General features: G+C 43.8%; 1 protein-coding gene across 2 annotated transcripts in view; it reads left to right on the top strand.

Moving 5' to 3' along the window:
• The window catches only part of GABBR2 (gamma-aminobutyric acid type B receptor subunit 2), a 359,081-nt gene that overhangs the window by 121,334 nt on the left and 218,945 nt on the right, over positions 1-18,802 (top strand). For both annotated transcript variants that reach the window (XM_060300705.1, XM_030829817.2), the window contains exon 3: positions 13,446-13,616. In XM_060300705.1, the coding sequence (XP_060156688.1) occupies positions 13,446-13,616 (171 nt within the window). The remainder of the gene's footprint in view (positions 1-13,445; positions 13,617-18,802) is intronic.

The raw sequence follows: 18,802 nt of genomic DNA on the forward strand, positions 1-18,802 counted from the left end.
ATTTCAGATAAATAAAGAATAAGTTTTTAGTACAATTATGTCCCCAATATTTCTAAATATGGCAAACCTCTTAGGCCATTTCTACTTCTACAGTTATTTCTCTTTTTTTTCTATGTAATTAATTTCTTTCATTTGAGAGATCCACCCTCTTTTTGGTACTTCTGATAGTGCCTATTCTCCCTTGCCTAGCTAAGAGTCTAGCTCATTCTACATCATTTAAATTTATATTATGGTTTAGTTTAGTGGAAAGTGATGGAAATTTGAGTAGATTTTTATTTCTGAGGGTCATATATTCTTTAAGACTCCTTAACGCACCTGCAGTCCCATGTTTCCCAGACATCATTTGCATATCACTTTCTTGATTTTACCAGATCTGTATAACACTTGTATTATTAATTTATTTAGTATTTTCCTTTAAATCAACTCATCCTTTTATTTAAATACCATGAATGGAAAATCAGCATCATTTACTAAGAAGTGTAAGAGTAAATAAAGAGAAAACATACCTATTAAGATATAAAATATTAGACTGGGGCTCACCTGAAATCACTGGGTATGCCACCAGCAGTGCACATAAAACACAACACTGACAAATACAAACTCCTTTCCGGTTTTGGAATACCTTTCGTGACCCTGGTGGACAACCCTTGAGCATCTCCTTGAATACCTTCAGTGATGGGGAACTCAGTGTTTTGCAAGGTTTTGATTCATTCTTCAATACCTTATTATTAAATATTTCGGGGCTTCCCTGGTGGCGCAGTGGTTGAGAGTCCGCCTGCCGATGCAGGGGACACAGGTTCATGCCCCGGTCTGGGAAGATCCCACATGCTGGTCCGGGAAGATCCCACGTGCCGCGGAGCGGCTGGGCCCGTGAGCCATGGCCGCTGAGCCTGCGCATCCGGAGCCTGTGCTCCGCAGCGGGAGAGGCCACAGCAGTGAGAGGCCCGCGTACCGCAAAATAAATAAATATTTCTTGGTTTTTTCGGTACGCGGGCCCCTCACTGTTGTGGCCTCTCCCGCTGCGGAGCACAGGCTCCGGATGCGCAGGCTCAGCGGCCATGGCTCACGGGCCCAGCCGCTCCGCGGCACGTGGGATCTTCCCAGACCGGGCACGAACCCGTATCCCCTGCATCGGCAGGCGGACTCTCAACCACAGCGCCACCAGGGAAGCCCTAAATATTTCTTCTTTTATTGGTTCATATTAGCCTCCCTGAAATAGTCGTACATTGATCTGAGTTTTCCTGTTTATTTGAGAAATATTTGAGTGCTGCTTACGTGACAGCTTGAGTGCTTGTTATCTTACAGTCTTATGGAGGGAAGTAAGGATGCAATTACAATACAGTGTGATAGATCTGATGGGGCTGGGGTGGGGAGGTGCACTTGGCCTAGACTGGAGGTGCGGAGAGGTGTTCAGGAAGGCTTCATGGGGGAATGAGAGAGAGCCTGGTATGCTTTGGGAAGTAGAAGGCTGGAGTGAGAGGGTGAGAAAGGAGGCTGGAGCAGTAGAAAAGGTGAGGGATGAGCTGACCAGGTGGGATTTGTAACCCTCACCTTCTATTAGCATAGAACTTAACTTCCTATAGAACATTTTCACAACCAAGTTCTCATTTGAAAAAGAGAAAAAGAGCCCTGGAGAGTTAGGACAGGACTTATTCTCTCCATTTCACGGGTGGGGAGACTGAGGCCTAATGGATTGCTAGTGGAAGTGCAGCTGATACATGGAGGAGTTGGGTCTTGATGTTCCATAACCACATACCCGTGCTCCTTTCCTTGTGCCCCCAGCCCCAGCCTCACTGGTCCAGGATGACCTTCTCTGTCCCACTGAAGGAGACTTCACATTCTTGGAAAGCACCTTTGAATCACTCTTTTATCTTGATTTAACTTAATTTCCCCAGGACTGATCATGAAGCAAATCTCAGAGATCTGGAGTCCAGCATTCTGCTCTCCTTTCCTTGGTTATGGAAGGTGTTGGCTCACAGGGGTAAATGGAACCTACAATGACCCCTTCTTTTAGAGCCCAGTTGTCTGGGCTGTGAGATGCCTGGCGACCTCCACCCTCCTGACCTTTCTGTGTGCTCTCTCTCTCTGTGTCAGTGGGCAGGTGGCTCACAGCCCCCCTCAGGAGTCTTGGCCTGTCCTGGTTGAGTGACTCCTGGGTAGAGTACTGCTACCCAGAGCTTTGCCCGGACTCCCTTTAGATGCTCCAAGGTGACAGGCCCAGCTAAAACCCTGTCTTTCTCAGCCACACAAACCAGTACTTGCCTTCCTCCTCAGCCCCATTCTATATGAAAACCATGGTGAGCTCTTGTCTGGAAGGCAAGCATGGAGGCATTTTGTGCCCCCACTGCCTCCCTTGCCCCTCCTCTTCTCTCTCTTCTCCCATGGCTACAGAGAGGATTGGAGACAGCCCACAAAATGCTCACAGACCAGTCAGTGAAATGGGCCTGGCTGTCAATTACTTCTCAGCACTCCACAGCAAGGGCACGAAACAGTGCTGGAAGAACTGAGGGATGGCAGGGAAGGCTACATGGAGGAGGTGGCTGTGAGCAGGCCTGGACAGATGAATAGGAGCTGGCCCTGAAGAGAAGGGAGAATCCAGCAGATGGAAATGCTGCATCCTCTCCCACTGCAAGCATCACGCTGGGCCCCAGCACACCTTTCCCCTCCATAGATGTGATGTCAACCTATTGACTAATTAGAGGTGCTAAATTGACATGAGGAGACATGGTTTTTGCAGTGTGGTAATTAAAAAGCAGTTGGCTTCACAGCTGTGATCACATGAGAGTGCTTCTTACCCCTGAAGACATCAGCTGAAAGCAAAGTGCAAAGGAGCTGAGGAAACCAAAGAGTCTTCTAATGTGACTTGTTAATTTCCTGTATTTGTCACCTACACAGCTATAAGGGAGAAATGAATGAAGCGTCTTATCAGAAGTTTAAGAGAAAATTAAAGACATATGTTCTAATTGTACACAATTAAACAAGCAATATAATCATTATTATATTTAATTAACAAGACATTTAAAAATTGCCAGGTTAGTATTTAGAAGGCCCAATTTAGAATTATTTCTCAGCCTGGTAGTAGCTACGTCACTGTGAGCAAACCCCTCCATTCTCTGAGGTCTCTCATCTGTAAAATGGGTAAACTCTTCTCCACTCTGCCCTCCGCAGGGTTGAGGTGTTACTGAAGGAAAGGGCTTTGTAAGTTAAAAGGCTTTTCATAATTGTAAGAAATACCGTCCAATTCTCATAACTTCTAAGTCTAGAAGCTGTGATCTAACATTAACAGTCATTAGTTGGGCGCCTGTGTTATTCTGATCCTCAGAATAGCGCTAAGATTGCGGGGGGGGGGGTGGCTTGTCACCCTGGTTTATAGAGGGGACAGATCCCAAAAGGTGAAGTAATGTTCCTGAAGTTGCATAGTGAGTGGTGGAGCTGGCGTTCAGACTCGGCCTGTCCAAGCTGAAACTCCAAATTCTGACCCCTATGGACCATACCGCTTTCTCAGCGCCGGCTTAGTTTTGCTCTTTCTCTATTTTACTCCTATTTTTTACTTATAAAGGGGAAAGGAAGGATTTGAGGAAGTAATATTTATTTTACAACCTTCTTTACATAAAACAATGATAGAAATGTTGTAGAGGAGAGTGCAGAGGAAATAAAAATCGCAGAATGCCACGTGGAAAAAATTGTATCTTAAAGAGCAAATAATTAAGTTACTTTGCAATTTAATATTTACACATAAATAAAAGCTATTTCTCTTAAACCGGTGATGGACAGTTGGGTATTGATTTTATTATTACTCTTTGAACTGAACATATATATTTTACACACTTATATTATAGTTTATATTTCCTAATAAAAGTTTAAAAAAGAAAAATATGAAGGATTTTATCTTCAGTAAAAAATCAAATATACATACGAGTTTTGTTTCATGTAATTGAATTGGAACATCTTAGGCAATCGAAACATAATAAGCCACGGATTCAGTATTTTTTCTTTTAAGCAAATCTTTTTTTTCTTCTCTCTTCTTTTAAATGGCCCCAGTTGCTTTCTCATCTTGTACCTGGGTGCCTCCCTAAGAAGCAGCCTTGTCATTGGAGAGATGAACCACATTTCAAGAACAAAAGTCCCAAGTTTGAGCCCTAACCTTGCCATTTGCTAGCATGGGACTCTAAGCAAGTCACTTATCTCTCTGAGCTTCAGTTTCCTCATCTATAAAATGAGGTCAATAAAGTCTGCTCTATCTGTATCATGGGTTTTTGTGAAAATCAAAGTTAGACTAAAGCAGTAAACGAGTTTTGGAAATTGTTAATCACAGAGAAGAAGCATAGCAGTCTGTGGAATGAGTAAAGCCTGTGATGTTAGTCTCCCTGCTCTGCCAATCTCTTGCTGTGTGACCACATGCAAGTGACTTAACCTCTCTGAACCTCTCTGAGCCTCAGTGTCCTCATCTGAAAAATGCAGATCAAAATAGTGTCTACCTCATAAGGTGGTTTTGCACATTCAATGCAAAGTGAACCCTTCACACCAAGCCCTCCACACAATGCTTGCCCCACGGCAGGTGCTCGCTAGGCAATACCTTGAAGGAGTCAAAATATCTAAGTTCAAATCCCACTTTTACCCTTGCTGGCCATGGGGGCCTTAGGCATGGCACTGTGCCTTTCTGAGCCTCGGTTTCTCCACGAGGAACAAAGACAATTATGCCTTCCCAACCTCCCTCACGAATTGTTGCAAGTCCCCAGTAAGGATCCGGCGATGGACGTGGGTGGTAAAAATGGAACTGCTGTGCATCTCTGAGTGATTAAAACTAAAATTCATCAGCAGGAAGGAGAGGCGATTGTCCCCAGGAGGTTCCAGAAGAGGTTTCAAACCTCAGAGCAAGCCTACGCACGCTGCCCAGCAGGCCTTGGTTGGAGTGGGGCCCCAAGAACTCGCCCAAATGCCAGACTTTCATTTTCCCTCCTTACCTCGGGAAATGTTTTGCGGCCACCCCACATCACGTTAATCTCACGGGTGTCTGTGTTGAGGCACTTTGTGTCCAAACAGCTTTTTGCCAGGGCTTGGGTGCAGCGGTGACCTGGCGCAGATCTGAAGTGGAGCCCAGTTCCCAACGCACACAGCCCGGTGCCTTTGTATATGTCCTGGCACTGGCCACAAACAGGGTTTTGTCAGAAGCTTCCTGAGAAAGTTGCGTTCCATTCATCTTGGCTGAAAGGAAGCCTAGATGACAAATACCTCCCTCATTTAATTACAGAAACAGTCAGCAAACCCGTGGAAGAAGATTAAACCAAATGGAGAAAAGAGCAAGCCTCAATCATCTTCTCCCCCCTGGCATCTGGCCCGCACTTCTCACCTAGGATTTAGCAACTAGGGGCGCTCTTGGTTATACTTTCCACCTGAAAAATGGTTTATTTCTGCAAAAAGTTAAACTCTGAGACCCCAAACCAGGTAAAGAAGGAATTGCATTTAGAGAAGAATTCATCAGTGGCTGAGAATTTAATAAAGATCCTGAAATTGGGAGGTGTATTCACATTTTTCATCTAGACTTGAATCTGCAGAGAAGTGAAATACAATGTCAGATCAAATGAAACACACACCCCCACAAAACTAACAAACTCCTTAATCATTTTCCTCAGTTGCTGGGGAGAGAAGTGTAGAGTTGTGTGGTTGCAAAGAACCTTTGAAATCTTTGCTTCAACCCATCGTTTTTAGAGATGAGAAAAACAGACACCCACAGAGGGGAAATACTCTGCCTTGTTCTCAAAGCCATAGAGACAGGGGTAAGCCCGGTTTCCCAGCTCCCAGAAGTGCCATTGTAGTTGTCTTCACTTTCCTATTCTCTCTGCCTGTGGGCCCTTAATGTGAAGGAGACGCACAGTTCAATAGGCAAACCCTAATCTTTCACAGAATATTCCATGGCAAGCCAGAGCTCAGAGAGAGACGCTGATGACTGTCTTCCCATCCCACTTTGCTGGTTAAGGGTGTGTCCCCCCAGAATCTCCCAGGACCAACCATGCCCACCATGGACACTGCTATGTTTGAGAGACTCTGGAAGCCTTGAAATAAGCTGTCTCTTCCCTGTGCTAGCAGGTCTCAGTAGAAAGACCAAGCCCTGGATCGTTGCCCCGTCTCACCTGGGACTGATGGGTCCGAGCTGGTTGAAGAAACAGAACTAAATATGAAGTCAAAAGACCAATTCCATATTTCCTGTACTGACCTTGCATGGCTTATGTCACCTTTCTGGGCCACGGTTTCTTTAGTTGTAAAATGGATAGTAAATCCTACTTCAAAGAACTAAGGGACTCTAAGACTCACTGACAGCCTAGATGTTTGGAAGCTTCACGATTATAAAGTAGATGGGACAGTATTGAGAAAATCCTACCAAATTTTGCCTCTTGGCACTTGGAACCTTGCCTCATAAAATTACAACTGCCCTGAAAAATAATAGACATACTTTTCCCTCTCCCTTCCACAGTCTGTTAGGGCTTCTACCAATCAGAAAATTGGACAGCTATGCCTCTAGTCACAGTTGCTGTTCTTTGAGACAACCAAGATGCTTTTTTCTAAATTCAAACAGAGCTATAAATTCCTAGAAAAAGCTAGATAGGAGTGGAGAGGAGGGCACAAGAAACCTCTCAAGTAAAGCTTTATAGAAAAGAAAATCTATAGAAAAGAAAATCCCTGGCAGCAATGCATGACAGGAATTTAATGTATTGTGCTGATCCACAGTATCAGAAAATTAGCTGCTCATTAATACAGAACTGTGTAAGGTGGGAGCATACTAGACACCAAAATCTGTGCTTGAATCTTCTCCAGTTTTCTGAGAAAAAAATACTCAATTATAATGTAAACAGACAGAAAACAGGGCCAAGGGCAATCCATATATTGTCTTTTGATAGGCCACCTCTGAAAATACCTGCCTTGCTTTTTAGGATGAGTACTCTGAAAACACCTAACATTCAGCCTTTGCAAAAGTACCACAAAAATAATAAAAGGTGCACAATACCCGGAAGTAGAGGAAGAGTCCAGCTCTGAAGATGAGCTGTTCTAGGATAAAGAAAGAAACTTTAGAAAGACTTTTGGCATCCTCAATCATATGCATGATTGCATATGACATGGTCTCCATGAAACATGAGATAAGAGGATGGGACAAAAAGGGTTATGATCATAAAAAATTACTGGGAAATGGAAGAAGTCAATAACAATAAAAGTATGTCAAGGACAGTAACACTAAGACTGAGACTGTTGAAAAGCAAATCAGCAAACCCACCAAACAAAGAACTTAAATGGCTAACGTGTCTGTACAGCTAGTCAACCACATCACAGTCAGAGGGCTGCAAAATCAATTAATAATGAAGTGCTACCTTATCCCTGAAAGTTGAACAAAAATGTAGAAAGTCAGATAATACCAAATATTGGTCAATATGTGAAGAAATGAGAACCCTGGTGCTCTGCCGCTATGACTGTGGATGATACGGCCATTTTACCAGAAATTAATGAAACTGAATATGCACATACCCTGTAATAGAAGAGATAGAATAAAATAAGATGGTCTTCCAGAATGCAGAGGACAAGGACCAAGAGATGAAATCATGGAAAAAATATGACAGATATGGATTTGAGAAATGAAAGACAACACATAGATAATCAGGTATTCCAGTGGAGAGGCAAGAATATATATGAATATTAATGTAATATATATATAATAAATGCCTAGTATTATATTTTATATATAAATGCACACATATATATGTGTGTGTGTATATATATATATATATATATATATATTTTTTTTTTAGTTAAAAGACTTGAGGGTATAGATTGAAGGACTCCCTGTGTTCCAGATAAAATCAAAAGTGCCACACCCACATCTATTTAGGCAAATTTTTTGAATTCTAAGAATAAAGAAAAAAAATCCTTCAGGCATCCAGAGAAAATCAGATACCTGCAAATGAACAAGAATCAAAATATCCCTGGATTTCTCCACTGCATCACTTTGTAGTTTCAAAGGGAAAAAATGGTAGCCCAAGAATTTTATATCCAGATGAATTCTACCATGTGTCAAAGCAACAGAGGGTCATCCTAAGCAAATTTTCAACCCTTTACCCTTCTTCACAATATGAAAAGATGTTCTAGCAGGTTAAGACAAGAAGCAAGATTAACATATTCAGAATGGAGAAGTCTGAATACCAAAAGGAACAAAAGGAAACATTAAAAAAAAAAAGAAGAAGACTGCCAACAAGATGATGAAAGCAAGACCAAGTATTTATTACAGCAATGAGCATATATTTTAAAATCCATTCATGTACTCATTTCAAGAAATATACTTAAAAACAATTGTAATGGAATACAAATAAAAGGAGAATCAGAGCTATGGCAGGCAAATGCAAGCAAAAAATAAAGGTTTCAATATTAATATCATATACACTACCAAACGTAAGGTAGATAGCTAGTGGGAAGCAGCCGCATAGCACAGGGAGATCAGCTCGGTGCTTTGTGACCGCCTGGAGGGGTGGGATAGGGAGGGTGGGAGGGAGGGAGACTCAAGAGGGAAGAGATATGGGAACATATGTATATGTATAACTGATTCACTTTGTTATAAAGCAGAAACTTACCATTGTAAAGCAATTATACTCCAATAATGATGTAAAAAATAAAAAATTTAAAAATTAAAAAAAAATATCAAGCGAGATGCTAATTCAGTATTAATATTGAGCAAGATATTATTTGAAACAAACAGCAATAAAATGACAAACAGGGTTATTTTACCTTGATAAATATTTTAATTCTCAGTTCATTCAATGATTATCTATTAAGTACCTGCTGTTTGCACTAGGGAAGTGTATACATTGCTGAAAAATAAAGATGTAATGAACACTTATCCTCAAAACAACATAAAATCAAGGCATATAAAGCAAAAAATTTGAATAACATGGAGAAATTTTCAGAGACAATAGAGAAAAACTTAACATACCTCTCAGTCTTTGATAGGTCAAGTAAGCAAAAATACAAAACGTGTTAATAATGTAATTGGTTAGCTGGATTATATCTTTTATACATCAGAAGTCTGATAAAGAATTTTATAGCTTACAACTAGAGACTGCATCTGTTTTTCTGGCCAACATGGGACTTTCACAAAAATTGATTGTATAATAGGCCACCAAAAAAAAACCTCAATAAATTCCAAAAGCAGACACTGTACACACCAAATTCTCAAAACAATGCAATAAAACTAGAAATGATAACAAAATTGTAAAATAAAAAGTACTCTCTGAAATAAATAATCCTTGGTTAGGGATTAACTTGAAGCCTCAATCACAGTCTGTTTAGAAATGAACTTGGTTGTGTGAAATAAGGCAGGAGAGCCCAGAAAGATTGGGTCTTCAAGTTAGGGTGCTAACAGGGCTGTTGTTGCAGATGCTGGGTGACTGTGCTGGGGGAGGAAGGCCTGGCAAGCTCATAGGATGCAGGGGACAGCCATCAGAGGGAGAGAGAGCACTGGTCTTAGAGTCCTTTAGGCCTGGATTCGAATTCCGCTTTTACCTCTTATTGACTTTGGTGGGTATCTCAATAGCTTTCCATTTCTGGGCCTTGGTCTGCATATTCAAAACTAGGGCTGTTGAGCTGTATCAGTGGTTCTCAACCTTCACTGGGCGTTGTAATCACCTTGGGAAGTTTTTAAATTATACTGATGCCTGGGCTCTATGCCCAGAGATTCTGATTCACTTGGTTTGGAGTGGGACCAAGTTATCAATATTTTTAAAAATATCCCCATGTGATTCCAACATGTAGCCAGAGTAGAGAACTCCAGAGCTAGATGATTTCTCAGGTTTCTCCAGTTCTGAAGTTCAGCAGTGCTACCTGGCACCTGCAGTCTTTGCCCAGTGGAAGAAAGGTTTAGGAGGCTAAAGCTAGAGGAACAGTGATGCAAAGCAATCTAATCAAAGTGTGCATTATCTCAAATGGTGCAGAAAATGTCAGTGCCAGTTAATATTTTGCACCCAACATGATTTAGACCCGGGGCATATATTGTACTCCAAGCCCATTGTAAACACAATGGGCCATTTATTCACTGAACAGTAACCACTCTAATTACCTATAGGGCAAACATATGAGGTTGTTCAAGCAACAATTAATTGTGGACCTGGAACTAATGGGACAATAACAGCAAAGTATCAACCAGAGTGTGATTCAGAAATCACATCAGAAAACCATAATTTTCCAAATTGTATCAGATAAGCATTTTGGGGGATGCAATTGCACATATACCAATCCCAGGTCCTGAAATAGTTGCTGCCTGATTTTTCTAATAGCTCCTTCTTACACAGACCATAGGAAGCTGGAAGTGTTATTTTAATCTTGAGAGAAGAATAAGACGCTAGGTTTGAGCAGACTGTAGAAAGCTTCTATTTCTTACACTTGCTATGCGACCTAAGTATCACCTTCAGGCAGGGGTGCTGACCTTGTTTGGTTATAGGATTCTCCTTGTGAATCTGATAGAAGCCATGGATCCTCTTTTCAGAAAAATGTGTGTCTGTATGCACATACATGCCCACACAAGCTTTTCCATACGGTTTTTAAGGAGTTTTCAGACACTTTGCAGCCCCTCTGCATTCTTGCTAGGCCATAGCCTCCGTTTGCACACCTCCAGACACAGGGATCTCGCTACTTCCAACAGCAGGCCTTCTTTGCTGGACAGCTCTGGATTTGAGTGTCCTCAATATGTCCAGCTGGGATTTTCCTCTCTCATTGGGCCTTATTCTACCCAGAATGTTTTTTTAACGGTTGATCTATCCTTGACCTTTACCAGTCTTGGGATGATGTCCTGTCTCTGTGGGGATCTTAGAAATTGGTTCCTGTAGGTGCTCTCTAGCTCTAGGTGACAGCTGATGGGTTGTTGTGTGTTCAGCTCCAACAGACAGGACCTGCTGAGACTGCTGAGTGGATGCAGGAGATCCAGGGATCCTAGGTAGTGGCCATCTACCATCTGAGACAGATCAGGGAAAGGGATAAGATCTCCACTGCCCTGCTCTGCTAAAGTCTTGGGAGGAAAAGAAGTGCTTCCTCAGGTGACAGGAGGAGCAGTAAAGCAACTTCAGCTGGGGCCTGAGGGTGCCAGGATGTTACTTCCCTGGATGTTAAAGTTGGACTCTGAGCTGTATTGGATCTAGAGCTGCTGAGACAGCAAGGGTGGGGAAGGAAGGCCGGTGGCAGCAAAGAGGGATCTTGCTCAGCCGTGCCCTCTCTGGATCAGAGATTTAAATGAAACAAGAGAAGGAAGGAAATACTATTTTTTAAAAATAGTATTGGGACTTCCCTGGCGGTCCAGTGGTAAGGACTCCGAGCTTTCACTACTGAGGGTACGGGTTCAGTCCCTGGTCAGGGAACTAAGATCCCGCAAGCCGTGCAGTGCGGCCAAAAATAAAATAAAATAAAATTGTATTTATGTATTTTGAGCACAAAGTTTGGTGAATGAAGCATACTGAATAAGGTTAGATAAAGTAGCATTAACTAGTGATGTACAGACATAACCACAACAGTGGTCACAAAATTTTGGAGCTATCAGTACCCAACAACAAAAAAATTACTATACAAGAGTTTATTAAATACTTGCTAGACACATGAAAAACAAATCAATTTGTCAGGGATCACAGGATCTTATAAAGCCTAACGGCCAACCAAGTTAGCCTGTTCTTGAACCTGTGCTGGAAGGCGCTCATCACATGCGGGTACTGGGTCTCCTCCGTCCTCTCACACCAGGCGACAAACCCGTGAGGACAGACAGGGGAGGATGATAGACAGACTAGAAGGAACCATGGAGGAATTCTTTTATAATCTCAGAGTGGGAAAGGCCTTTCTAAATATGGCATAAAACCCAAAGACAGAAAGAAAAAAAATTAATAAATTCAGCCACATTAAAAAAAAATACTTCTATATGGCAAAAGACACCATGAGAAACAGCAAAAGAAAAAGTACAAACTGGGGGAGAATTAGCAACTTACATCACAAAGGGTTAATCTCCCTACTATAAAAGATCACTAATCAATAAGTGATTGCTACTAATCAATAAGAAAAAGACCGAGAGTACAATTGGAGAACAAGCAAAGGATGTGAACACTTTCCAGAAAGAAACTGCAAATTGCTCTTAAACATAAGAGAGATACTCAACCTCACTCATAATAAGGTAAATGCAAATCGAACTACAAGAAGATACCATTCTTCTACCATCACACTGCAAAGATCAAAAAATTTGATAATCGCCTTCTGTGGATGAGGCTGAGGGAAAGAGAAAGCAGAGATCAGAGGAAATGTTATAGAAGAGGTGACATTTAAGCTGTTCCCTGTAGGACAGATAATTGAAATCCAATTTAGCAACTCACTGGCACTTAAAAAAGAAGGACTAATAAAGGGAAAGATGGATAGATTTGACTACTGAGTGTAAATTAAAATATACACACACAAAATGTAAAAGCAAACAAACTGGGATATTTGCAGCAACTGTAATAGCCTGAGTTTGAATGCTGTACATATAATAGTCTTCATTAAATTCAATAAGAAAAGCATTAGAATACCACTCAAAAAATAAACAAGAGACATAAAAAAGCAATTTCTAAAATAGGACATACAGCTAGTTATCAGCCACATGGAAAAATGTTCAACCTTATGTATAACCAATGAATTCATTATGATTCCAGTTTTTCAGTGATAAATCATTAATAAATTAGATAGAAAGATGTTTTATTTCCGTCCGTTGATAAGAGTGTGGTGAGATTGGCCCTCTAATTATAACTGCCTAGTGGGTGTGTAAATTGATGCAATCCTTTTTGGAAATAAATATCAAGTCTTTAAAAGCTCACATCCTTTATCTGGGAAATTTCACATCCTAGACTCTATCCTACAGAAATAGCCTGAAATACAGGGGAAAAGTGCCAAGCACAAAGACGCTTGCAGAATAATATGACAATAATGACAAATTAGAAACAGTCTAAATGCCCCCAAATTAAACATGATTCAGTAAATTATGCTATGTTCATATGCTAGAATATTATGCTGCTATTAAAAAGTTTACATGTTAAAATGTTTACAAGAAGTTTTAACAGGACGGTTAAATGCTTGTAGGATAATGTTAAGTGAGGGAATAAACAGTTCAAATGTTTATGTAGAATGACCTCAAGAATCTTTTTTTAAAACATTGCCGTGCATGGAAAAAGGATCGGAAGGAGCTAGACTACAACATTAATGATGGTTCTTTCTCCTTATTTTGCATTTTTAAAAACCTTCCCTTCAATTATAACTTGTTACTTTTGCACTAAGAAGGTTTAAAAATATTTTGCCTGTGTGTTTGTACCTTGAGTGAGAACTAAAGACCTCTGTTCCCTTAGGAAAGATCCTGGGCCCACAGCTCTGAGGTCCCCCCAGTAAAAGTGCTGTCTCTTTTGTGTTTTCAGCTCTCTTTTGCTGCCACCACGCCTGTTCTAGCAGATAAGAAAAAATACCCCTACTTCTTTCGGACGGTCCCATCAGATAACGCAGTGAATCCAGCCATCCTGAAGTTGCTGAAGCACTACCAGTGGAAGCGAGTGGGCACACTGACCCAGGACGTGCAGCGCTTCTCCGAGGTACGCCCTGCCGAGAGGCACGATCTCACCTACCTCTGGGCAAGGGGCAAGACGGCTCAATCAGGGATGGGCTCTGACACGGGGCCTTTAAGCTGTTGAGGAATTCGATTGTGCGCGGGACAGGTGAAGGCCTCCAACCTGCACAGCTCAGGAGTGGAACCTTCTTTTCCGTTGTGCCTTTCGGCTAAGTCGCGTGGTCTGTTCCCTCACTGCCCCTGTAGTGTGTTGTCCTTGCTGTTGACCTATAGCGGCCATCTAAAATCACGAGGTGCCGCCAAGAGCCTTTCTCCTGTGAGGAGGGTTTGGGGAGGAGCTGGCTTGGAATGAAGTTTCCAAAGTCACTGTGGATTGGGTGGTTTTTCTGGTTTTGTTTTGTTTGTTTTAATGACTTACACGTATACATCAATACTTGGTGTTCTGGGGTTTATTGTTGCAACAATAACAGCAACAAAAAAGCCAAATTATATATAGTAAAAAAAGAAAAGGGCTGCTTTACCCAATCCCTCTAAATCCACTTTGTCTTCCAAGTGAAGTCCTGCTTTCCGTGTAGTGTTCATCTGCCCAGACCTTTTTCAATATATTTAAACCCAAATGTCCTCATACTAGATAGTTTGCATTTTTCACTTTACAACAGATCTTAGAGATCTTGATTGACTTCGTTCTTATTAATGGGCCACGGTGTTGTGTCCCATGGATAGATGGTAATTTATTGAATGTTTACAGCTTTTTGATATCACAGCCAACACCTTCCCACCTAGGTGTGCATCTTTATAATAGATTTCTAGAAGTGGAATTATTGGGTCCTTTAAAATGTTGAGACATACTGACCTCCAGAAAGGCTGTTCCAATTTTTAGTCCCTCCAACGACATTTGAAAATTCCCATTTCCACATATCTTTACTATTAGCAAATCTTTAAGAAGTTTTCTCCACTCACCGGAGTGCAGAATGGTTTCTTGTTTTTCTTCCTAGTCTCTTTATAGTTCCTACTTTCCTATCTTCTCCTATGTGTGCTCTTGATACATGGAGCCTCCCAACAAGGTAAGACATTCCAGGTGTGCTTAGCAGCCCAAGAGAAAAAACACAACTGTGAGCCGATTTGGGGGGAAATGTATGAGGCGGGTGTCCAGGAAGACCTCAGTGAGAGGAGTCAGGGAGGACACGCCCCTTCTGCCAGTGTGGGGCGGGGGATGGGCGAGGAGAGCAGAGCAGGGCAGGGAATCACAGACCTGGTTTCCACTCCAGCTCTGCACTTACCTTTCTGAAGCTCTGCCCCGTTTCTCCTTTGGGAAGGAGAGGCCACTCCATGCTTTGGCTGTGCTACCTTGGAGAAGTCACCTTACTTCTCTGAGCTGTGGTTTCCTCCCCTATAAGATGGGGACAATAACCCTTCCCATGCCTATTCCTGCAGAGTTGTTGCCAAAATCAGATGAGTCATGAATTTTAAAGAGCTTTGTAAACTATAAAGTTTATGCACAGAGAGGGATGTTTTCAGAGGCGCTTGAAAAGCAGACGTGTTTGGCCCCACCATCTGCGGTCATCCAGACAAGGCCAGCTTTTCCCTGACAAGATGGTCCTGATCTTCCCACCTCTGTTTCCCAGTCCCTAGGGAGAGGCACAAGGGGAACTTCACCTCCAGTGGGAGTGACTCACTGCCAAACACTGGAGAGGCTTTTGCTGGAAGCCTGCCCTTTATACAGCAGCCACAAATGTTCTGAAATGAGTGTGAAACAGTTCAACGGGGAGGGTGGGGAGGGCCAGTCCTGTGGTCCCATTAACATGAGACTCTGCTGAGATTTGGAGGGACCTGCTTTTTTGCCAGGGGAGTCTTTGTCTGACAGAGTCTGAGGGGCCCTTAGAGACAGCTCCCCCAACCTCCTCATTGTATAGAAGGGGAAACTGAGGCCCAGAGAGGAGAAGCAACAAAGTTCAGGGTTTCAAAGCACAGGGTTTCAAAGCACATGAAAGATTGTTGGCAGAGAAGTTAGGACTGAATCCTGGAGTCTGGACGCCTGGTCCAGACCTCCCATTGCTCCTTCTTTCCATCTATAACTTCCTGCAGTCACATGGGAACTACCTGTGTGTAGCCTTGGAGGTTTGAAAAACCCCAAATCTTTGGTGTAAAGAGGATAAATGATCAGCCCCAATTTGGTTGAGTGCTTTATAGATTTCCAAACACTCTCACAGCTGGTTGCCCTGTAGGGAGGGGTTATGGTTCCCATTTTACAGATGAGGAAACTGAGGTCATGGAGGGTGGGTTCCTTCTTGCCCCAGGACACTTGCTGGTAAAGAGCCCAGCCCAGGCTGGAAGCCTGACAGACTATTGGTCAGTGTTTTCTCCATTACTCTGTCCTCACTGGGGTCAGGTGTTGGCAGTTTGGTACCACATCTCTTTCCCTGCACAGCTATGTTAGAGCCCTCAGCTGGGTTTCAGGGCATCTCAGCGGGAAACCTCTTTTCTAAGGACAGGATGTTGCTTGGTGGTATTGCTGGCAAGAACCCCTCTCAATTTAAATCTCTCAGCCCAGCTGACTCCTCTCTGTGCCCAAGGGCTTTGGCATCCCTCTTCTGATGTCTGGGCTGCATCGCTGGAGTTCAGGCCCTGGAAACTCGCCAGGGGCTAACAGCTTTTAGTGAGTGCAAAGGAAACTGGATTCCTTTTATGAAACTGGTCGATCAGCAGCATCAAGCACTTCTGTTCTGGACTGGTGCACTGGAAGGAATGTCAAATGAAAGCAATCCTGAAGTTGGAGGGGACGGGGGGGAGTGAGAGGCCAGGATGCTGTGGCATCCACATGGGCAGTGCAGGCACAGGATGGAGGCAAGGATGAGGTGGCGATGAAGGCAGTGAGTAGGGGTACCTGGCAGGACCAGCAGAGACAGCAAGAGGGCTGTTTGAGCCTCTTCTCCCAGCTCCAGGTTCTGTGCTCTACTAAGCCATCTTCACTGAGTTATTCTTTGCGTTCCTGATTCCATGATGCAACTAACCAGCTAAGTACTGTTGGACACATCACTCAGTCTCTCTAGGCCTAAGTTTCCCCTTCTGTAAGATAAGGGAGTTGGGTCAGTTGACCTCTAAGATCTCTCCTAGCTCAAGGAATCTGTGGTGAGGGTTTAGGGAGATCTGGTCATTGACCCCGATCCTGCCACTCCCAGAGGTGTGACCATGAGAATTACTGAGCTTTGTACCTCAGTTTCTTCCTCTTAAAAATGAGGATAATAATGGTTAACTCTAAGGGTGGTTGTGAGGATTACATATGTTCAGAAAGTTAAAGTGGTAAGAGGAGCGCCTGGCTCATAATAAGCACCATGCAAGGGGTGGCTGTTGTTTTTATTGTCATCTAGAGTCTGGTTCCTTACCCCATGGCTGGCTGCCATTCAGGAGCCCGGCTGTGTGGCGGGGTGTGGTGCCTGCCACGAGCACGGCTCCCCTTTCCTCCCCTCCTTCCAAGCCAGCTCAGAGACCCCCTGCCCAGTCACTGGTCCTCAGTGACCTCTGAGGACACTTCTGGGGCTGACCCTTCCACACCAGACTCTCCCTCAAGAGTTGGGACCCACCGAAGCCTTTGATCTATACAAGACCAAAAGGGCACCATCTGCAGAGTTTCCTCTTCAAAGCGCCTGCCCCTTCGGCCCTCCGCAGCTCTTTGAAGCCTTCTCTGCTTGCCAGGTTGCCATCTGCCCCACCAAAGGGGTTTCTGGTCACCTCCTCTCACGTTGCCACTTACACAGCTTGGGGGACATGCCCAAAGATGAGGGCAGGGGACCCTGTGCTTGCTTCTAATCAAGGAGTCAAACTTAGTAGAATCGTCAGCCCTTCCCTGCTGCCCTGAGCAGGAATGAGCTCCTTGGGGTGGCCGCAGAGACCCTTCGCATCCCCTGAGGCCTCCTTCTCTGTCTCATCTCAGGCACTTCCCCTTTGGTCCAGCCTCTCCTCCGTGCTGGCTCCTCTCTGTGAGGCGTCCTCCCCCACACCTGGTTCTGCATTCCTCCCCAGGCTGGGACAGGTGTGCCGCCTCTGTGCTTCTCTCCCCTCAGGCTTCACTCTGTACCAGCTCCTTGCACAGGGCAGAGAAATACCCCATCTGCTTCCTCATCGGTCACCTGCTGCCACTGGACTGGAAGGCCCCAGTGGACAAGAGCCTTTCTGTCCCCTCACCCTGCATGTAGCCTGGCGTGTCTGGGTTCACTAAGGATTTCAGTAAATCAATCTCTATCCATTAGGCCAGATTCTTAGGGGTGAATACAGTGATTTCCTTTCTGTGGCCCATAGTCTGACTGCAGCTAGGATGGTAAGATGGGGGTGAGAGGGGTGCAGAGAAGTCTCAGTCCCTGTCATGAGCCGCTGGGGCCATGGGGAAGAAGGGAGGCACTGGCAAAGTTGGGAAGTCACATTCCCACAGAACTCAGCTCAGGTCATTCTGTCATCTATTAACTGAGTCTTGTTTTGGATGTGACATTGTTTGTTGTTGGAGGATTCTTCTAGAGATCTCAGTGGAAAGTTCTGGGCTGGCCACTGGAACCAGCAGTGACCTGGGTCCTGCCATGTGGTTCTTCTGGGTGGCGTCAGTGTTGGGCATTGGGAATGAGCACACTGTAGTTTGTGTCTGAGTTATGTTTTTTGCTCTCTGTGATGTTCATTCTGAGTTGTCGTCACTTCAGAATCCTCTCTTACCAGGATCGGGTAATCCCATCCTCTAAAGCAGTTCTTGCAGTCTGGTCCTGGACCAGCAGCAATATCAACACCTGGGAACTTGTCCACAGCAAATTTGAGGGCTCCACTGAATCAGACCCTCTTGGGTTTGAGAATCCCTGTATTGGAGGAATGGGAAGCCTTCAACTGAAGCCACTGTGCTCCTAGGCCCACTTTGTCAGAGAAAAGGGCCAGGCACACTGAGCCACCTCTGACCTCTGTCCTTGGCTTTCCTCTAGGCTGCAGGATCACCTGGGCCACCCACATACCTGCAGATCTTCTATCATTAGGAAGCAGGAGGGGACTCCTGACAGATCAGATTCTAATCCTGATGGTCCTAGTGCCCCACCCTGTGCCCCAGCTTCTATTTGAAAAACTTGCTGATGCTTTTAGGTGATTCGCTGTCGGCCCCCAAGCGAGAAACGTCCTCTCCATCTTAACGCTTTTACCTCCTGCTCTGTGAGAGACATGTGGGCCAGCCAGCAGGGACTGCTC

The sequence above is a fragment of the Globicephala melas genome, chromosome 6 (assembly GCF_963455315.2).
Source record: "Globicephala melas chromosome 6, mGloMel1.2, whole genome shotgun sequence".
In the NCBI taxonomy this organism is placed as follows: Eukaryota; Metazoa; Chordata; class Mammalia; order Artiodactyla; family Delphinidae; genus Globicephala; species Globicephala melas.